Source organism: Vipera ursinii (genome assembly GCF_947247035.1).
Source record: "Vipera ursinii genome assembly, chromosome: 1".
NCBI lineage: Eukaryota > Metazoa > Chordata > Lepidosauria > Squamata > Viperidae > Vipera > Vipera ursinii.
The window spans coordinates 314592661-314613090 of NC_139512.1; the positions used below are offsets into that span (position 1 = coordinate 314592661).

The 20430-nt window shown below is 35.5% G+C and overlaps 1 protein-coding gene across 6 annotated transcripts in view; it reads right to left on the reverse strand.

Moving 5' to 3' along the window:
- The window catches only part of THADA (THADA armadillo repeat containing), a 149234-nt gene that overhangs the window by 86273 nt on the left and 42531 nt on the right, over positions 1-20430 (reverse strand). For all 6 annotated transcript variants that reach the window (XM_083348549.1, XM_083348552.1, XM_083348547.1 and 3 more), the window contains 4 exons: positions 13304-13436; positions 11637-11750; positions 11176-11298; positions 4137-4228 (listed from right to left, as the gene is read on the reverse strand). In XM_083348549.1, the coding sequence (XP_083204675.1) occupies positions 4137-4228; positions 11176-11298; positions 11637-11750; positions 13304-13436 (462 nt within the window). The remainder of the gene's footprint in view (positions 1-4136; positions 4229-11175; positions 11299-11636; positions 11751-13303; positions 13437-20430) is intronic.

Below are 20430 nucleotides of genomic sequence, written 5' to 3' on the forward strand. Positions count from 1 at the left end.
AAGACCTTGCTGAGGGGGTTGAAGATCTTGCTGATGAGAGCCCTCAGCCAGGCCCCTCCCACTTGGTCACCACGGAGACCCAGCTGTGTGAGCCTGACAGCGTGGATGAAGATGACCCACAGCTGGCCCTGTTCAAGGACGCCCGACGCAGGAGGCAGTCAATTAGGAGTAAACAGAGGAAGGCAATGGGGCTTCTCGGAAGGAGGCAGAGAGAAGCCACACCCTGAATTCTATATAAGGGGAATGTGTGGGGAGGGCTGGTTTGCTGAAGGCAACCGCTTGGATAGTTCGTGTTTCTTAAAGCTCCTGTTTCTTGGTTCGTGTCTTGTTTTTGTAGCAATAAATTTGGCAGGCGTAATTCCAGCCTCTTGCCGTTTGTAAAGGGGTTGTCCCTGCCTTTTCTGCAGGGCCGGTAGCAGGCTGGTACAGAACACTGAAGAAGAAAGTCCCCAAAATAAGAGATCTCCAAAGAAGGAAAGGGGGAGGGGGATTCTGCTCCCTCCTTTTGGTTATCGGAAGCGGCGAAACTTACCCTTTAGAGAGAGAAAAAGACTAGAAAGACCTGAAAAATGAGCAAATGCTGACACCTGCTGGTGGGTGAGGATTTTTTTTCTCTGACCCTCAAAGTTTTTAAAAAATGCAGCTGTGTAAACAAAGTAAGAGTAACAAAGCTGAAGCAATGAATACTTCACAAAAGGAAACATGATAAGAAGCAACAATTTCAAAGGACAATGACTTTAAACTACAAAGAAATGCAGAATAACCTTGAGAGCATGAATCAACTTATTTCCAACTTAATTTCACTTCAAAAAATTTCCCAGGAAAATACAGTAAAGATGACTGAATATAATTCTGAGGATAGAGACTTAAAGATGGAACCGTATAAAATAAAAAATCATGATTTAATCCAAATGGGAAATATTTCAACACGTCCAAGCAACTTTGAAGATAAGGAAAAGAATGAGAAAAAATTCTTTACAGGGAAACAAATGATGCAGCAAAACATACTGATTAAGAAAGGCAACGGCCAGAGAAAAAAGACTAAAATGTAAATCGAGAAGATAGATGATGGAACTTATCAAAGGGAATATTTAAAAAAAGAAACGTTTGTTTGAATATGGCTAAAGAAATGGAAAAACTTTGAAACATATTGCTCTTAGAGGGATGAATTTTTTTTCCTAATGTTTTTTTCTTTCTGTTAAAAAAAAAGTTGAAATGTTAAACAAAGCAAATATTTTAGTTATTTAAATATGACAATAAGAAAAGCATAAAAATGTGTTTTGAATGAGAGTTAAAGGATTAGATAATTAGAACTATTGAATGGAATGCTTAAAGTTTAAATAGATTAAATACATTCCTAGCTATGGTCAAAAAGAATAAGAAATTGAGGGAATAAATATATATTAAATTAGAAGGGTTACATATTTTAACCTGTATGTTATTTTTTGTATCTCAGTGCTCGTCTTTTTTTTCTTTTTCCCTTTTCTTTCTTCTTTTTTTCTTTTTCTTCTTTTTTGTCTCTCTCCTCTTTTCTTTTGTCTTTCTACTTTTTTTTACTTATTGATTAAGAAATATAAAATTATGAGAGGGCTTATATGGAAAAAACAGAATTAAATCCACCAATGTAAATATAGTTAACTGTTGAAAAAATTGTCACTAGTAAGAATATTTAGAATTTGGGGAGGAAAGGTATGTGAATTAGGAATTAAATTAAAGTAGGTCCAACTCCATCCCAAGTTGAAAGAGCTAAAAAAAGACCAACAAAACTGCAGGGGTAATGAGCTTGAAGAAAGTAATTAATTATAAAAATATGATAGAACAAATAGGAGAGAAGAGAGTAGAAGATATTTGGGCACAAATATATCTTCCAGCATTTGTTTTAAACCTATCTAGAAAAATAATTGACTAATCAAGGCGTAGAAAATAGTTTAGAAATTCAGTACCTAAGCTAGGTAAAGCATATGTAATCTAAACAAATAGACTAGAAGATGGAAACAAAATTCGAAATATTTTTTATAGGTTAAGTGCCAAACAGAAAGATAACAGAAAAAAATGCAAAGTTCTCAAATTTAGGGGAAAAATCAAGGCACAGATGAACTTGACTTCATAATAAGATATATGAAAAGGCCTGGAATTATAAATCAGCAGTGTGACATGGCTGCCAAAAGACAAGAACCAAAATATTAGCCATTTCAGGGGAAATGCTAGTTCCGATGTCTTCCACATTGCACAACTCCCAACTAAGTACTGTGTCAGGTTCTCCATGCTACAATTTAAGAAGTCCATTGAACTTGAATAGATAATAAGGTGAATAACCAGGAACTGGTTAAAAATGAAGATTGAAAACATTTTTAGGAGAAAGCCACTGCTGTTAGTTAAGTAAAAAAAATGTATGGAGATCCATGTACAGTTAATCTACAGAAATAAAATTCACTTTTATGAATCAGTCCCTACTTGCAGATTTCACAATTCAAAACTATTGCCACATTTAAAGTGACCGAACAAGCTATATAAAATGCAATCTAAATTCAAGATGAAGATGAAAACAAAGGCTGTCTAAGGAAACCAAACACAACATAGTTGCTGTAAGTGCACTGCATTTATTTTATTAAAAAATGTATCAAGGGAGACATCTAGTGGTTTTGAAATATAGAGGTGAAAAGCAATAAAGTTTTCTTCAGCAGTGATTTTAGGCAAAGAATTAATTGTCAATGATCAATTTAAAATAGTGTCAGTGCATTTGTGTTACATAAAGAGTTCATACATTCCAGTAGATTCTGGTTATTTCTCAAAAACATTCTGTATTTGTTAAGTGTGCAATATTTAGCACAATTCTGCATGAGAGATAATAATGAGCCAAATCTGGAACATATAGTGTGGCTATATGCTAAGCAGGAAATAAGCAGCTGAGATTTCTGATTTTCAGCAAGAAACTGAGAAATGTATAAAAGTGAAAGAAAATAGACTGAACATTTCTTCTGTCAGAAAAAGCAAATGATAAAGTGAGTAAGCTTGAACTAAGCAATATTTTGCAAAAATGTGGAATTGAAGATCAGTTGCTAGATAAATCAGTACATAAATACTGATATATAATGAAATTAAAACATGTGTGACAATAAATAGAATACTTTGTGAAAAGTTCAAGAATGACCAAGAAGACATAGATTTCAGATGGAGAATCAGAGGATTTTTTTTTCAGATGATTCAGATAATAATTTTTTGAATGCATTATATGCAACATAAGCCAAATGCTTGTGATAAAAATGATAAACCTGAAAGATGAAAATTTCTGTTTTTTGAGATAGGTGTTTCCAAGAATAACTGATGCCAAGATTAAGGAAGACATTTTTGTTGGTCCACAAATCAGATATGTCAACAATGGCAAGTGCTCTGAAGGTCCATTAGTGGAGCCAGAGAAAATTGCCTGGAAAGCAATTCAAGGATGTCATTGATAATTTTCTTGGCACCAATTTTCCGAGCACCAAACTACATCTGGCTGATTAACAAACTTCTTATACCATACAAGACCATGAAGTGCAATGTGTCATTGAAGATTCATTTTCTGCATTTATGCTTGGACTTCTTTCCCAAAAATCTAGATACAGTCAGTGATGAACATAGTGAAAAGTTTCACCAGGACATTGCCACAATAGAAAAACAGTAACAGGACAACTAAAATCCATCAATGTTCACTGACTATTGCTGGACACTACAGTGAGATGCATCAAACACCAAAACAGCAAAACATTTTTAACTCTATTGAATTCATGCAGCATTTTGAAAGCTTTATGAAATTAAATATATTATAGTCATTAAAAGTTAATTTCATATTTCTTAAGATACCTATGTAACACAGACATTCTGAAGTTATACTTGTGTTCAGTTTGAAAGGATCTTTCATACTCATCGAAAGTTTTTGAGAAAGAAATACTTCTGAAAAAAATTGTTGTCTGATTAAAGAGTATAATCAATACATCAGAATGTATGTAATTCTTGGGATCATTTTTGAAAAAAAACTCCCATATCGTTTGGTAAAATTATGTTTCACATATAAATTTACATGTAATCAAAGTTTATAAATTTGTTCTCAACTACGATACATTTTAAAGAAGCATTTCTTACTGAAATGAACATACCTGTTTTTCTTTGAGCTCTCATCCTTTCCTCTCTTAACTCCAAATATTCTTGTAATGAGAGCGCTAAAGAGAAGCGTAGATGAATTTCTCACCTAATATATTAAGCAACACAGCAAATATTAAGATATTTGTATTCAGTTTCTAATAGGCTTATTTATTTGTTAAATTTATATGCCACTCCATCTTACCCTGAAGAGTGACCCAAAGGATGGGTCAAGCCTGTCACCAGTTTGGAGTACTTTGAGCCCACAAGAGATGTAAGTCCAGACCTCCTTGAATTTTGTTGACTCTTATGAACCACCAATTTGCCTTGACTGTTAATAGTTCAGATTCTTATACTGAGCTAGCATAGATTAAACTTGGACTCTTTCGAAAAACTTTGGTTCCTGATTTCTTGTGCCTGACATTCTTGATAAACAAGCAACACAATAAGGATTCCCTAGTTTCTTCCTCCCTCTAACACAACAGCATATTTTAAGAGACAAGGGGGAAGAAACCCACAGCCCCTACACATTTTTAAGAATATTATCATCATCCACTTTCCTAGACAATGGATATCTAGAAAATGAGGGAGATGGGCTTTATCCCCATTTTTAATTAGAATCAGCATGTAGGAGAAGTAATATCACATTGAATATATACTTACATTATCTTCCAGCTGTATTAATTAATGCTAAATGCCTGTTTTGAATTTTTTTACCTTTTTGAAATTTTATGTTATAATTTAAAGTTTTTAAATCTTAAATTAATTTTAATAATTTAATGTTAAGTTTATACATTCTTTATATATTGATTATATTGTACATCAATGAGAGACCCTCTCTGAGGGATAGGCAGTTCAGAAATGATTGACTGATTGATGAGGGAGGGAGAAGGAAGGAAGGAAGGAAGGAAGGAAGGAAGGAAGGAAGGAAGGAAGGAAGGAAGGAAGGAAGGAAGGAAGGAAGGAAGGAAGGAAGGAAGGAGCCTAATAAGAATAGTATACAGGTTTTTCTCCTGTGGGTTCTTAGCTATCTGAAGACATTTCCTGTTGTCTGATTTCTTTACTAACTACACTGGATTTTGTAATATTTGGAGCATGGAGCTTTACCACAAAATATCTTTTATACAGAAATACAATATTTAAATTTCATTCTGTTTTATATTACAATTTTATCACTACTTTATAATATATCTGGGTAGATCTCTCTCAGGTTGCTCATTACAACTCATTGTGAATAGTAGAGATTAAATCTTTATAAAAGCGAATGGAGATTTTTACATCAAAGTACATATGTAATCCAGAATCACAAGCTTCTCTTTCCCTGTAGTTAAAAGATCAAAGTTTCGGGACCATCAAAAAAACAAAAAAAGAAAATCTCTTTCTGATGCCCTGGAATGGTCCTCTGGCCCCTAATGTGTCATGCAAGTTTCAGATAAATTAACTTGTAAAAGTTCCTTTAAACCCTGTGGATTTTTTGTTTAATTCCAATTTGTGCTTCTTAGATTGTAAGCCGCCCTGAGTCTTCGGAGAAGGGCGGGATATAAATGGGATTAAAATAAAATAAAATGGGAAAAATACACCAATTCAACTGAATGCTCAGCTGATAACTAAGGAAAATGTCAAGGCACTGATCAATCAGAGGACCTTGGGAGAAAAAACATGGATTTTTTTTCCATTTAAACAGCAGATCAAAGCAATACAATTTCATTTCATTTTTCCTCAAATAAAACTCTATTGAATAAGAACTTCTCATCAGAATTTAAGAACCTTTTAGCAACACTACAAACATTTGGGGCAATGACAAAAGAAATCATATAGATGTTTTAAGTTTATAGTAAAGCACAATTAACTCATATTGGACCAGATATTCAAACTTCTTCACTATTTACTATAAGCCAGGTAGTACAAAATAAAACCAAACTATATGTGGCATTTATTTTCTTTTGGGACTGTTGGTTCAGCAATATTTGATTAGAATAAAATTCTAATATACATGCAAGATTTTCCTGAAATGGTTTTCAAATCTGTCAATATCCCAGTTACTTTTAGTATCAATCAATATCTGATGTACTGTAAATGATACTATTTTAGATCTGACAAGAAAGCCACATTCTGCAGTTCAACTATGTAAAAGAAGACTTAATTGCTTAACATTGATAGTGTGATTCTTTTACCCCTCAGATTGGCAGGAGGAGTTTATAACTGGCCTTGGATAATTACTGTGATGGTAAGTAAAAATATTTTTTAAAAATGTTAAGTTACAAACTGAACATAACTGAAGACAACAGCCTCATTCATTGAACAAATGCCCATGTATTGTTATCTATGCCAAAGCACCTAAAGGCAGGACAAGAAACAATGGATGAAAACTGATCAAAGAGAGAAGCAACCGATAACTAAGGAGAAATTTCCTGACAGTTAGAACAATTAATCAGTGGAACAACCTGCCTCCAGAAGTTGTGAATGCTCCAACACTAGACATTTTTAAAAAGAGACTGGACAGCCATTTGTCTGAAATGGTATATGGTTTCCTGCCTGAGCAGGGGATTGGACTAGAAGACTTCCAAGGATCTTCCAACTTTACTACTACTACTACTACTAGCAGCAGCAGCAGCATTTGCCTTATCTGACAATAGTTTGGTCAATATAAAACACTGAAGATAAATGACGTTACTAAAGGAGATATTAAATGCAATCAGTCCTTCAATAATTAAAGCAAGAATGGTTCTCCATTTCTGTATAGCACTAAAAGCTAGGATACTCATATCTTGTTGACAAGGATTCCCTTTAAAATACATAGTTAATACCAATTTTAATATATTGCCTTCTTCTCTCTATTCTGAAATAGGCATACTTCTAATCAAATCAAGTTTCTCTATGAGAATGTTTAATTTTGTTCTCAAATTACAATCACCTTGAGATAATAGATTATCTGACTTGTCCTAAGATATGAAGGACATGTGCAAGAAAAGTACAACATGTTTTCAAGGTCTGGGCACTCAAAGTTTGTTTTTTATATTAGCCTTTTTTCATTTTAAATCATTTTACAGAAAAAAACAATTATATAAAATTCAGCTAGATGATACAGCTATCCAAAGTAGCCTACACTATCTAATGAAAAGACTGCTATATGGCAATAGTGTAATGCAAAAAAAATTGAATGTAAAAATTATATTAAAAGTATTTCTCCCTTTACAGGAATTTTAATAATAATAATAATAAGTTGGAAGGGACCTTGGAGGTCATCTAGTCCAACCCCCTGCTCATGCAGGAAACCCTATACCATTTCAGACAAATGGCTGTCCAGTCTCTTCTTAAAAACTTCCAGTGTTGGAGCATTCACCACCTCTGGAGGCAGGTTGTTCCACTGGTTAATTGTTCTAACTATCAGGAAGTTTCTCCTTAGTTCTAGGTTGCTTCTCTCCTTGACTAGTTTCCATCCATTGCTTCTTGTCCTGCTTTCAGGTGCTTTGGAGAATAGCTTGACTACCTCTTCTTTGTGGCAGCCCCTGAAATATTGGAACACTGCTATCATGTCACCCCTCACCCTTCTCTTCGTTAAACTACACATACCCAATTCCAGCAAACGTTCCCTGTATGTTTTAGCCTCCAGTCCCCCAATCATCTTTGTTGCTCTTCTCTGTACTCTTTCTAGAGTCTCAACATCTTTTTTACATCATGGTGACCAAAACTGGATGCAGTATTCCAGGTGTGGCCTTACCAAGGGATTGTAAAGTGGTATTAGTACTTCACGTGATCTTGATTCTATCCCTCTGTTAATGCAGCCTAGCACTGTGTTGGCTTTTTTGGCAGCTGCAGCACACTGCTGGCTCATATTTAAGTGATTGTCCACTAGGACTCCAAGATCTCTCTCACAGTTACTACTATTGAGCAAGGTACCACTAAACTATACCTGTGCATTTGATTTTTCCTGCCTAAATGTAGAACCTTACTTTTTTCACCATTGAATTTCATTTTGTTAGATAGCGCCCAGTGTTCAAGTCTGTCCAGATCCTCCTGTATCTTAAGCCTGTCTTCTGGAGTATTGGCTATTCCTGCCAGCTTGGTGTCGTCTGCAAATTTGATGAGTTCCCCATCTATCCCCTCATCCAAATCGTTGATGAAGATGTTGAAGAGCACTGAGCCCAGAACAGAGCCCTGGGGCACCCCACTACACACTTCCTTCCATGTAGATGCAGTTCCATTGAGGACCACACGCTGAGTACGGCCTGTCAGCCAGCTACGAATCCATCTGGTGGTGATGCTATCTAACCCACATTTTTCTATCTTATCAAGTAGTAGGTCGTGATCTACTTTGTCAAATGCCTTACTGAAGTCCAAGTAAATTATATCTACAGCATTCCTCTGGTCCACTAATTTTGTCACTTGGTCAAAGAATGCAATAAGGTTTGTCTGGCATGATCTGTTTTTGACAAACCCATGTTGGCTTTTAGTGATGACTTTGTTTGCATCAAGGTGTTCGCTGATTTGTTGTTTGATTATCTTTTCCAGAATCTTCCCAGGTATTGAGGTCAGGCTGATAGGTCTGTAGTTTCCTGGATCTGTTTTTTCCCCTTTTTTGAATATGGGAACTACACCAGCTCTCTTCCAGTCCTCTGGTAGTTCCCCAGTGCTCCAGGATCTTTGAAAAATATAGTTCAGTGGTTCTGAGATCACGTCTGCCAGTTCCTTGAGAACCTTGGGGTGTAATCCATCTGGTCCTGGTGATTTGAACTCGTCTAGGCTGGACAGGTGCTCACTTACCATTTTCTTGCCTATCTTAACTTGCGTTTCTATTCTGTTTTTTATGGCACTGGTTTGGGTAGGTTGGACTGTTTTTTCCCTTTGTGTAAAGACAGATGCAAAAAACGAGTTAAGAGTTCTGCTTTCTCCCTGTTGCTTGTCACCTTCTTGCCACTTTCCCCCACTAATGGACCAATCATTTCCTTAACTTTTTTCTTGTTTTTTATATGTTGAAAGAAGCTTTTTTTTTGTTATTTTTGACTTTGGTCGCAAGCCTTAGTTCATTTTGAGCCTTAGCTTCCCTCACTTCATCTTTGCAGGCACAGGCTGTTTGCTGATATTCTGCCTTAGTTATGTGCCCCTCTTTCCACTTCTTATACTTGTCCTTTTTATCTTTCAGTTTATCAGAGTTCTTTATGCAGTCATGCTGGTTTCTTTTGAGAGCTGTTATTTTTCTTCTTTGTTGGTATTGTGCTAGACTGGGCCTTTTCAAAATTTCCCAAGCTTCTTGAGTTGTTTTCCCCTTTAGGATTCTCATCCATGGAATTCTTCCCAAGGTCTCTCTAAGTTTATTGAAATTAGCTCTTTTAAAGTCCAAGACTCTAGTTTGACTGTGTTCTATTGCTTGTGCTTCCAGAATGTAGAATTCCAATATTGCAAGATCACTTCCCCCCAAGGTTCCTGTGGCTTCGACACTTTTTATCATTTCATTTCATCTCTGTTAGTGATTTCTTGATATAATTAAGAAGGCAGCAAGTGCCTTCAGCTCTACAAGATGTATAAGTTATTTGCAATCTTTGTCAATGCCCTTATGGTTAAGAGTGCTGAAGAGGATATTGCTCATTACTTGTTATTTTCTAAAATTTATCCAGCAGTTCATATAAAATATTTAATCTCAATCCTCCTGAAAATAAGTACTGGATTGATTTCGGAAATTCCTTGCTCTAATAGTAAAACAATAGAAACATTTCTTTGCTCTAATAGTAAGACAATCCTTATGGCTGTGGAAAGGTTTCCTTGGGCATTATGTTTAAAGCAGTGGCATTCTCTGGTTAATTTTTATAACTGCATATATTTTGTTTAGAACAGTCTCTGATTCTTTTGTCAGATTTCTTATTTGACCGATAATCTGGGTTTTTGTGTGTGTGTTAGGGTTAGGTTTATAAAGATCTTAACTATAATTTCAGTTGTATGCATTTTCATCTTATTAATGGCTTATGGTAAAGCACAACATTTATGACTATATTTTAATAACTCCCTAAAATATCTTAGCATACTGATCCACTATATTTCCATCTGATTTTAATAAATTGTTGACATTAGGGGTCTGATGCTTTCAGCAACCTATAGTGCATAATAGTCCCATATGAAGTAAATTGTGGAATAAAGATTGTGAATAAGATAGTTTAACTATATAAATAATGTGATCTCATTTAGACCATATATGAAAACATCTGGCCATGTAGTCTCCATATGAATACCTGCAAGAACTCACTGGAAGGTCTATCCTGCACTTTCAGAGAACATTACTCAAATCCAGCAAGGAAAAGACTGCTCCCTTTCTCCATGGCCAAACTGTATTTTTGTCTACGTTTAACAGTACACCCCCTTTCTGAATTAACTGAGATAAACATAACCTGTTCATAGAAAAGATGGCACATTTCTTCTTCAATTGCAAGTTCATTTGCATTATTTTACATGCATAGAGAAGTAGGCTGCTCCTTTCTCTATGGACACAGAGTTCTGTATAAGTAGCATACATGTCTGTGAATATACAGAATATGTGACACAGAGAAATGTTTATGGCCTGCATGCAACTTAATATGATTCTGAAATGCCAGTGAAACCAGTCAAAAAAATATTCTCTTATTTTAGACCAAGAGACTACTATTGGCTACAATTACTGTTTTAATTGGCTAAGTAACATTTGAAGATATAACAATTTTTTTTAAAAGTACCTGGATTTTAATTTCAACTTATCATTTAGAAGCTGTATTCTCTGTCATAAGATAATGGAAGTCAATTTTATTTCAGTCAAATAAACGTTTAGCCTTTAGTATAAAACACTAAATAAAAATCAAATGAAAAGTTAGTGGATATAATAGCCAATTTCAGTGGTTTTACACGTTTCAAAGCATGTGTCCTATGAAAGCAGGTTAGCTCTATACTCAACATATACCTTCTAATTTATAAAAAATAATTTATTTAAAAAATCAGACATTATAAAGTTATAGAAAACCATAATCCCTGGTCTGGTCACCATTAATTCAATGCTTTCAAACTTAATATACTACCAGTAAAGGATCAACTTACTGCCCAGACAGAAGATGTAAAACCTAATATTGCTGCTTGCATTCCATCTGCCACATAAGGAATGATATTTTCACCTAAGCGGGTATCCTTGAATAAAGCTCTCAAGATATTTAACGCATGAACCTGGAAGGGGTGGGGGGAGTTAACATAAGAACTTTAGTCAAAATGTATCACAAAATTATGTATGCCAACTTTATTACAAAAAAGCCCAAATACAAATGGAGTACAAGTCCTAATCAGTACCCTCCTATATCTCACAATCATTCCACAGGACTTGTAATTTAAGGCCCTTGATATTTAGATTTGGCTCCCAAAAGTGTGCCCTCAATTTAATTAAAATTGGATAGAAGATGAGCAATTCTAAACATAGAAGAAGGAATCATATCAAATTTAAATTCTGCTTGCAGCCTTGTCCTTTGAATTAACAGAGAAAAAGATATAAAGATAGAGAGATGCATTACCTGAGAAATTATACTTGTGAGCATATCTGAAGGTAAAGCCAAATTTATCAAACTTTTCATGGTCATTTTTAGTAGACTTGCTTTACCTTTCTTTGGTTCTGAAGCTAATAAGGCCTGGAATGAAAAAAGAAATAAAATAAAATGATATGATATATATTTCTCACTTTTATTACATTTAAACATGACAACTTGGAAATACCAAACATAAGCTTCAAGTATCAAGAAGTAGCAAAAGAACATTTAAACATTTCAATCAAGCAAAATGCAGAATTGTGATTTGTATTTCAGTGTCACGCTTATGCAGAATTCTTATACAGTATCTTTTTAGGAAATTGAAGCAATTCATTAAAAAATTAAAAAGTTCTTTAAATCTATTATATTTAGGACAAAGGAAGTAGAAAATTGTAAGAAAAAAATGGTATCACCAACTCCATAAATGCTCGTGTTGTTTACAGAGATGAATGAGAAAATATAACAAGTAGAGACTGTTCAACATTTCAGCAATAAAAGGAGCATCAAAATAGTAATTGACTCAAATACTAAATGGAAAACCAAAGCTTGGAAGAAGCAGGCAAGTACACTATGAGAGAAGCTATGAATTAGACTTTGTGTATGTGTTCACATGTGCTTTACATTTCAGCATCTTTGATACTATTTTGTATCCTGTCCCATTTCAGAGAACAAGTTTCCAAAATTCATGAGCAAATAAAATGATAATACCCTAAGAGCAATTCTCCAATATAATTCTGAATTTCTTCTATCTTCAGTGTTATCTTTAAAACAGACTTGGAACATAGAAAATGTAAGACTGATACAATGCTAAAGGGATCTTCTCTTTATCCTCTTTCTGCATACAAGCCTTCCTTCTAGATTCTTTGTTCTTTTATTTTGTATTGTAGCATATATAGTATTCTGTATTTCATTTAATTTGCATTTCATTCCTTAGTCTCCATATAGATGCTCCTTCCGTTATGTATTCAAGATGGACAGTGATTAATATTTATATGTTACTTATATGTAAAGGTGTAGGTCTATACATATGTTGTATATGAGAGGAAGCAACTAAATTTCATTTTTAATGTGTGCCATTGTGCCCACAGGGAAAAAATGACAATAAAGATTATCCATATAGATCACTTAAGTCCATAACTATAATTATCAGAATCAATTATAGTTTTGGAGATTATAGTCTCTGGAGATTTTTTAAATTTTATTTGTGTTTCAAAGATCTTTAATTGGAAGTGAACAGTACATATGTAGTTATCAAGTTGTACATTTGCTATTGTTTAAATCCCCATTAGAATTGTATTAGGCATTAGTCTTGAATTCAAGTCATTCTCCTAAATCATATTTGTAAATAATATGTAGGACTTCAAAGCAAGTACAGTATTTGACAAAATATGCCCATTTTGTTGGCAGAAAGATATAACTGTATTTCATCTAAAATATTAGTAATAACAACTCAAAAAGGCTTGTTAGTCCAGTTAAGCTTTACAGGTCTCTGCAAAGTACTAACAGAATAAGAGAATTGGAAGAAATTCTAATACCATTAGATTAGAATAATCCAACCCAAAATTTCTTAGTATTTAACTAACAATACACTGTGCGCTTCTCAAATGATTCATTCCAGAAACTGTGGTCATATCAAGATCAAATACATATGGTACCTGTATATAGAAAGGAATTCCAGCACTGCGTCTGGTGACACACAGTTTAGATGAAGGATCACTAGATTTAATTTCTTCCAGGACACTGTATAACCACTGCTGTGGCAATTTGTGTAAATCTTCATTATTACACCTATTAAGAGTAGGAAAACAAACCTATTAAGAGTAGGGAATACTAGAAAGCAAAACTGAAGAAATGTGCTAGAAAATGTTTAATATTTTAATGCAGAAGATCTAATATTTTGGAAGAATTTGATAAGGAAAGCCATTAGTTTTCAAAAAGGAATATTTCAAATACACCAGACAAGAATTCCTTTGGCATTGCCCAACATAATGTTTCTTATTTTTATAAATCTGCATTATTAAAGAGCATCAGGTGACAGCAATTTTGTCCCCATAGTTGCTATTCTCTTACAATACATATTTTTAATAGCTAATTGGTAAAATCTAAAAATTCAGGGCAGTATATTTTGGAATGGCCAAATGTCATCCTTTCCTAATACAAGAGAAGGGAGTCCCTCATGACAAACTATGCTGTAATATGCAGTAATACATAATCACACTGAAAATACACCTTCATTCGGTAGTTTAACTGCTCCTATGTTTTCTTCCAATGGAAATCTTTCAATTGAGCATCTCTGGATCTCTCTTTTATAATTTGTCATTTGTTTAATTACTTACAGAACATATATGGCTACCTATCTCATATAATGATCCTAGGCAGCTCACAACCATGAGTAAAAACAGAGTTAAAACAAAACCACCATTCTCCCCTCACACCCGACACCAGACCAAACAGGCTCCCAGTTACATCCTCATGCTAGCCTAATCCTTTTGTGGGAAGATCCAGGTCTTCATGTTCATTATACATTTTCCTGTGTGCTTCCTAACGATTCCTTCCATTACCCGTGTTTCTTTATTAAGATGTATGGACTTCAACTCCCACAATTCCCATGTAAGCGTAAAGGTAAAGGTTCCCCCGCACATACGTGCTAGTTGTTTCCAACTCTAGGGGCCGGTGCTCATTTCCGTTTCAAAGCCGAAGAGCCAGCGCTTGTCCGAGGACGTCTACGTGGTCATGTGGCCGGCATGACTGGACGCCAAAGGCGCACGGAACGCTGTTACCTTCCCACTGTAGTGCTCCCTATTTTTCTACTTGCATTTTTACGTGCTTTCGAACTGCTAGGTTGGCAGAAGCTGGGACGAGTAACAGCGCTCACTCTGTTACGCGACACTTGGGATTCGACCCGCCAAACTGCCGACCTTCTGATTGACAAGCTCAGCGTCCTAACCCACTGAGCCACCGTGTAAGCATACTAGATGGGAAATTCTTATGGTTAAAGTCCATGCATCTTAAAGTTGCCAAGGATAAGAAACATTGGTTGCTGGATAACAATGAAATCTTAAAGACTCACAATGTTTTTCTTCCCCATCTTATATCAAGCATAATCAAGGCAGTTTATAAATTTCTATTTATTTATTAAGTGTATATCACACCCATCTCACTATCCAAAGGTAATCTTTTGTTTTAAGGGCTTCTACATACTTTTTCCAAGGTTATTTACCGTATTTTCCGGGGTATAAGACGACTGGGCGTATAAGACGACCCCCTACATTTCCTGTTAAATTATAGGGTTTGGGCTATACTCGCCGTATAAGACTACCCCTCTTCCAACGCACACCAAATAAAAATTAAAAAAAAATCAGATTTGATTTTAATATGGTAATTTTAATTCAAATGCGTATGACATGCAGGTACTTAGTAGGAAAACTGTCACTTATAAACATAAGGCTGTTTGTCATCAAACATGTAAACATAAAACAGTGCAAGTGGATTAAACTTTTCCTAATTTACTCTAAAGCTTTCCCTGTGCAGACCAAATGGGAGATCCGCTCCAGGTTTTCCAGCCAGCCTGCCAGGTCCTGAGTCAAATGTGTCCTTAGACCTAAGCAGTTGCTCTGACTGCTGCATTCCCCACCTGCCTTTCAAGTTGGGATAGACTGCAGCTGCTCTTCAACTTTAGAAGGAAAGACGCCCAGACCCCAGCGTGTAAAAAATCACAGACTGCAGCTTCTTCTCCAATTGGTCCCGCTTTCCCTGCGCAGACTAAATGGGAGATCCGCTCCAGGTTTTCCAGCCAGCCCTGTCCCTAAAGTTTCAGCACCCGACGTATAAGACGACCCCTGACTTTTGAGAAGATTTTCATGGGTTAAAAAGTCGTCTTATACGCCAGAAAATACAGTATGCGTTTCTCTACAATGTTGCACTTAGCCTGTCTTCCTGAAAAATAGATTGTGGCAATAAATTAATTTTCTACAGAAAGTGGCAGCACTGTGTTATTACTGCCCTTTTCTAAGTTCCCCCAAACAGTTTGTATTGCACACTTTTTGCTTTTTAATCAATCTTTAACTTACCGGAGAATACATGAATCAACAGACCTCTTGAAATACTAGAAAAACAGAAATATAATTTATATCTGTGTAAGGGACTTATTACTCCTCTCTTACCATGGAAAGTACACAAGACAGTACTTTGGCAGAAAAATAGTAATAATTAAAATACAATTATTTAAAAAAGCTTAAAATAGTGTTCCAACTTCAGCCAGAAGTTCTTTACATGTTAATATTCTGCCCAGATAAAATTTAAATTCCTGGAAGAAGCCATGGGAAAAAATCCTGGTGATGAGTGTGGGACCAATAAAAGAGTGTTTGATTTAAGTCAGCAAAATGAAGAGGGAGAAGGTGAAAAATAAGCTATATTTTCTATGTTTCAGTGTAGACTTTGACCCAAATCTATTTTTGTCAGATATATCTTCAAATATGCATGGGGAACCAGTTATTGATAAACGGTAAAACTCATAAATAGGCAGTACATATCATAATAACTAGACTAATGGGATAGGTGGTAACTTGCTCGATAGTAGTAACTGTGAGAGGGAGCTCAGAGTCCTAGTGGACAATCACTTTAATAAGAGCCAGCAGTGTGCTGCAGCTGCCAAAAAAGCCAACACAGTGCTAGGCTGCATTAACAGAGGGATAGAATCAAGATCATGTGAAGTACTAATACCACTTTACAATGCCTTGGTAAGGCCACATCTGGAATACTGCATCCAGTTTTGGTCACCACGATGTAAAAAAGATGTTGAGACTCTAGAAAGAGTACAGAGAAGAGCAACAAAGATGATTGGGGGACTGGAGGCTAAAACATATAGGGAACGGTTGCTGGAATTGGGTATGTGTAGTTTAATGAAGAGAAGGGTGAGGGGTGACATGATAGCAGTGTTCCAATATCTCAGGGGCCGCCACAAAAAAGAGGGAGCCAAGCTATTCTCCAAAGCACCTGAAAGCAGGACAAGAAGCAATGGATGGAAACTAGTCAAGGAGAGAAGCAACCTAGAACTAAGGAGAAACGTCCTGACAGTTAGAACAACTAACCAGTGGAACAACCTGCCTCCAGAAGTGATGAATGCTCCAACTCTGGAAGTTTTTAAGAAGAGACTGGACAGCCATTTGTCTGAAATGGTATAGGGTTTCCTGCCTTAGCAGCGGGTTGGACTAGATGACCTCCAAGGTCCCTTCCAACATTATTATTATTATTATTATTATTATTATTATTATTATTATTATTATTATTATTATTATTATTATTATTTAGCCAACGTCATCTCAGGAACCAACCATACACTAATAAGAAACATACATTAAGAAGTATTTTTTCTTGCCTTTTTGCCTTATCTTTACACTACTAGCATGAATAAAATTTATGAAAACTGATTTTTTTCAGATGGCCTTTGAAAAGTAATTATTGATGCCGTAATTAACAGTTTTGGTTTATTGCTTAATTTATTTTGAATATTGCTGTTCACAATGATTTATTCATCAGCTAACTAGATTTTAAAATAAGGTTTTGCAGATTATATAAATCAGTTCTTCATTAAATCTGATATGGGCTTGGACTCTTAATCTAGAGATACATGAGGAACTTCTCCTGGATTTTACATAAACCAGAGCGATGTGATATCAACCAACAATATTCTACTAACATTCCTGCTGAGTTCTCCTCTATCTTGAGACTTTACCTTTCAACTGTTTCTTTGAAAAAACTGCAGAAATGGCAACCAGAATTCCCAAAGAATGTAACATGAAAGAAAATATAACCAAGCTACCACAGTTGAAAATAAGTTGCTACACTTATCTTTGAACAAACATTTTAACTCCTGCTGAGATTAACAGAAAGACAAAAATATACTGGAATGAAATCTGACAGACCCCTAACATTGTAACATGGTAGTGCTTTGATAATGCCAGAAGTAATTTAATCTTGTTCAATTATCCATTAACTTGCACATTTTGGTGCAAGGAAAATTTTGGTTGTCCTGAGTAATAAAAATATTAAGAACTATTGACTTTAAAAACAAAAAACGACTACTCCCTTTAATTTGGCAAATGTGCAACACTCTAGACTGGCTGAAATATTATTTCCATGGGAAACAAGTTTCCCTAAAAATCTTTAAAAATAACATGCTAGTCACAGATCCAAGCATGATTTTACCCAACTTAAGAGTCCAAGCCCATATCAGATTTAATAAGCAACTCGTTTATATAATCTGCAAAACCTCTCTTGAAAACATAGTTTGCTGATGTATAAATCATTGTGGTTCCAATTCAGCAAATAATCATTGTGGTTTCTCATACTATTTTAACTGGCAAGAGGAAAATTCAGTCGCCCACATATTCGAAATACTTTCTCTGATCATTTTCAATGAACACAATAAATGTTTCACACAATCTGCATCCTTCCACCCCACCCAAGTATAGCAGGCTAAAAATAATTTAGTAGACTCCTTGCTTCAACTTAAACTTTGCTGTGTAATTATTTGAAATATAATGGTACATACTGAAATTACATTTGAATTACAAATTCAAATTAAATTTGAAATATACTGGTTAACCAAAGAAATATCAGTCTAATTCTATTCTACACCAACAATAATCTCCTTCTGCAATACCTCACTGATATATTTAACTTTATATCCTCTAACACTATCTCCCCCTTAGAAAACTATCAGTGAATCTTGCACAAAGTAGAGTACAAAGACACAAATGACCCCTAATTGCATCTTGAGCCAAGAAATAATCATATGCAGACAAACTCTGCACAAAATGGAAGATCAGACAGGTTGCTGACAAACCTAGCAGACAACTCTGTCTCTCTATAAGTAGAAACGGTAACTAGCCAATCAGCCATATTGGACTTAATTCTCACTAACAGAGATGAAATGATAGAAGGTGTTGAAGTCAAAAGTACCTTGTGGGGGAAGTGATCATACAATATTGGAATTCAACATTATTTTATTTTTTATTTTATTTTAATTCCATTTATATCCCGCCCTTCTCCGAAGACTCAGGGCGGCTTACAAGCTTAGCAGTAGCCTTCATTCTATGTATATGCCTGCTTATTAGGGCTTTCACCACCACCCCAAGCGGCATTATTACAAAGTCAGCTTAATTGCCCCCAACAATCTGGGTCCTCATTTTACCTACCTTGGAAGGATGGAAGGCTGCAAGCACAAGCAATAGAACAAAGTCAAACTAGAATCTTAGACTTTAAGAGAGCTAATTTCAATAAACCTAGAGCTTGGGAAGGATTCTATGGATGAAAATCCTCAAGAGGAAAACAACCCAAGAAGCTTGGGAAACTTTGAAAACTAAGATTATAAAAGCCCAGTCAGTCTAAGCACAATATCAATGAAGAAGAAAAGTAACAACTCTCAAAAGAAACCAACATGGCTGCATAAAGAACTCTCTGATAAATTGAAAGACAAAAAGGACAAGTATAAAAAGTGGAAAGAGGGGCACATAACTAAGGCAGAATATCAACAAATAGCCCACAAAGATGAAGTGAGGAAAGCTAAGGCTCAAAATGAACTAAGGCTTGCAACCAAAGTCAAAAATAACAAAAAAAGCTTCTTTCAATGTGTAAAAAGAAAAAAGAAAAAAGGCAAGGAAACAATTGGTCCATTAATGGGAAAAAGTAGCAAGAAGGTGACAAGCAACAGGGAGAAAGCAGAACTGTTTTTGCATCTGTCTTTACACAAAAGGAAAAAACAGTCCAACCTATCAAAAACTGTACCATAAAAACAGATTAGGAATTCAAGTCAAAATAGGCAAGAAAATGGGAAGTGAGCACCCGTCCACCATGGAGGAGTTCAAATTACCAGGACCAGTTGGATTACACCCCAATGTTCTGAAGGAACTGGCAGACGTGATCTCAGAACCACTGAACTATATTTTTCAAAGATCCTGGAGCCCTGGGGAACTACCAGAGGACTGGAAAACAGCTGATGTAGTTCCCATCTTCAAAAAACGAAAAAAATAGATCCAGGAAACTACAGACCTATCAGCCTGACCTCAATACCTGGGAAGATTCTGGAAAAGATAAACAAGCAGCGAATCAGTGAACACCTAGAGGCAAACAATGTCATAACCAAAAGCCAACATGGGTTTGTCAAAAACTGATCATGCCAGGCAAATTTTATTGTATTCTTTGACAAAGTGACAATTTTAATGGACCAGAGGAATGCTATGGATATAATTTACTTGGACTTGAGTAAGGCATTGATAAAGTAGACCACAACCTACTACTTGATAAGATAGAAAAATGTGGGTTAGACAGCATCACCACCAGATGGATTCATAGGTTGACCAACCATACTCAACATGTAGTCTACATGGAGGGAAGTATGCACTGCGGTACCCCAAGACTGTTTTAGAACCAGTACTCTTCAACCTCTTCAATGAGGGGATAGAACTCATCAAATTTGCAGACGACACCACACTGGCAGCAATAGCCAACACTCCAGAAGATAGGCTTAAGATACAGAAGGATCTTGACAGACTTGAACATTGGGTGCTATCTAGCAAAATGAAATTCAATAGTGAAAAAAGTAAGGTTCTACATTTAGGCAAGAAAAACCAAATGCACAGGTATAGTATAGGTGGTACCTGGCTCAATAATAGTAACTGTGAGAGGGATCATGGAGTCCTAGTGGACAATCACTTAAATATGAGCCAGCAGTGTGCTGCAGCTGCCAAAAAAAATAAAAGCAACACAGTTGTAGGCTGCA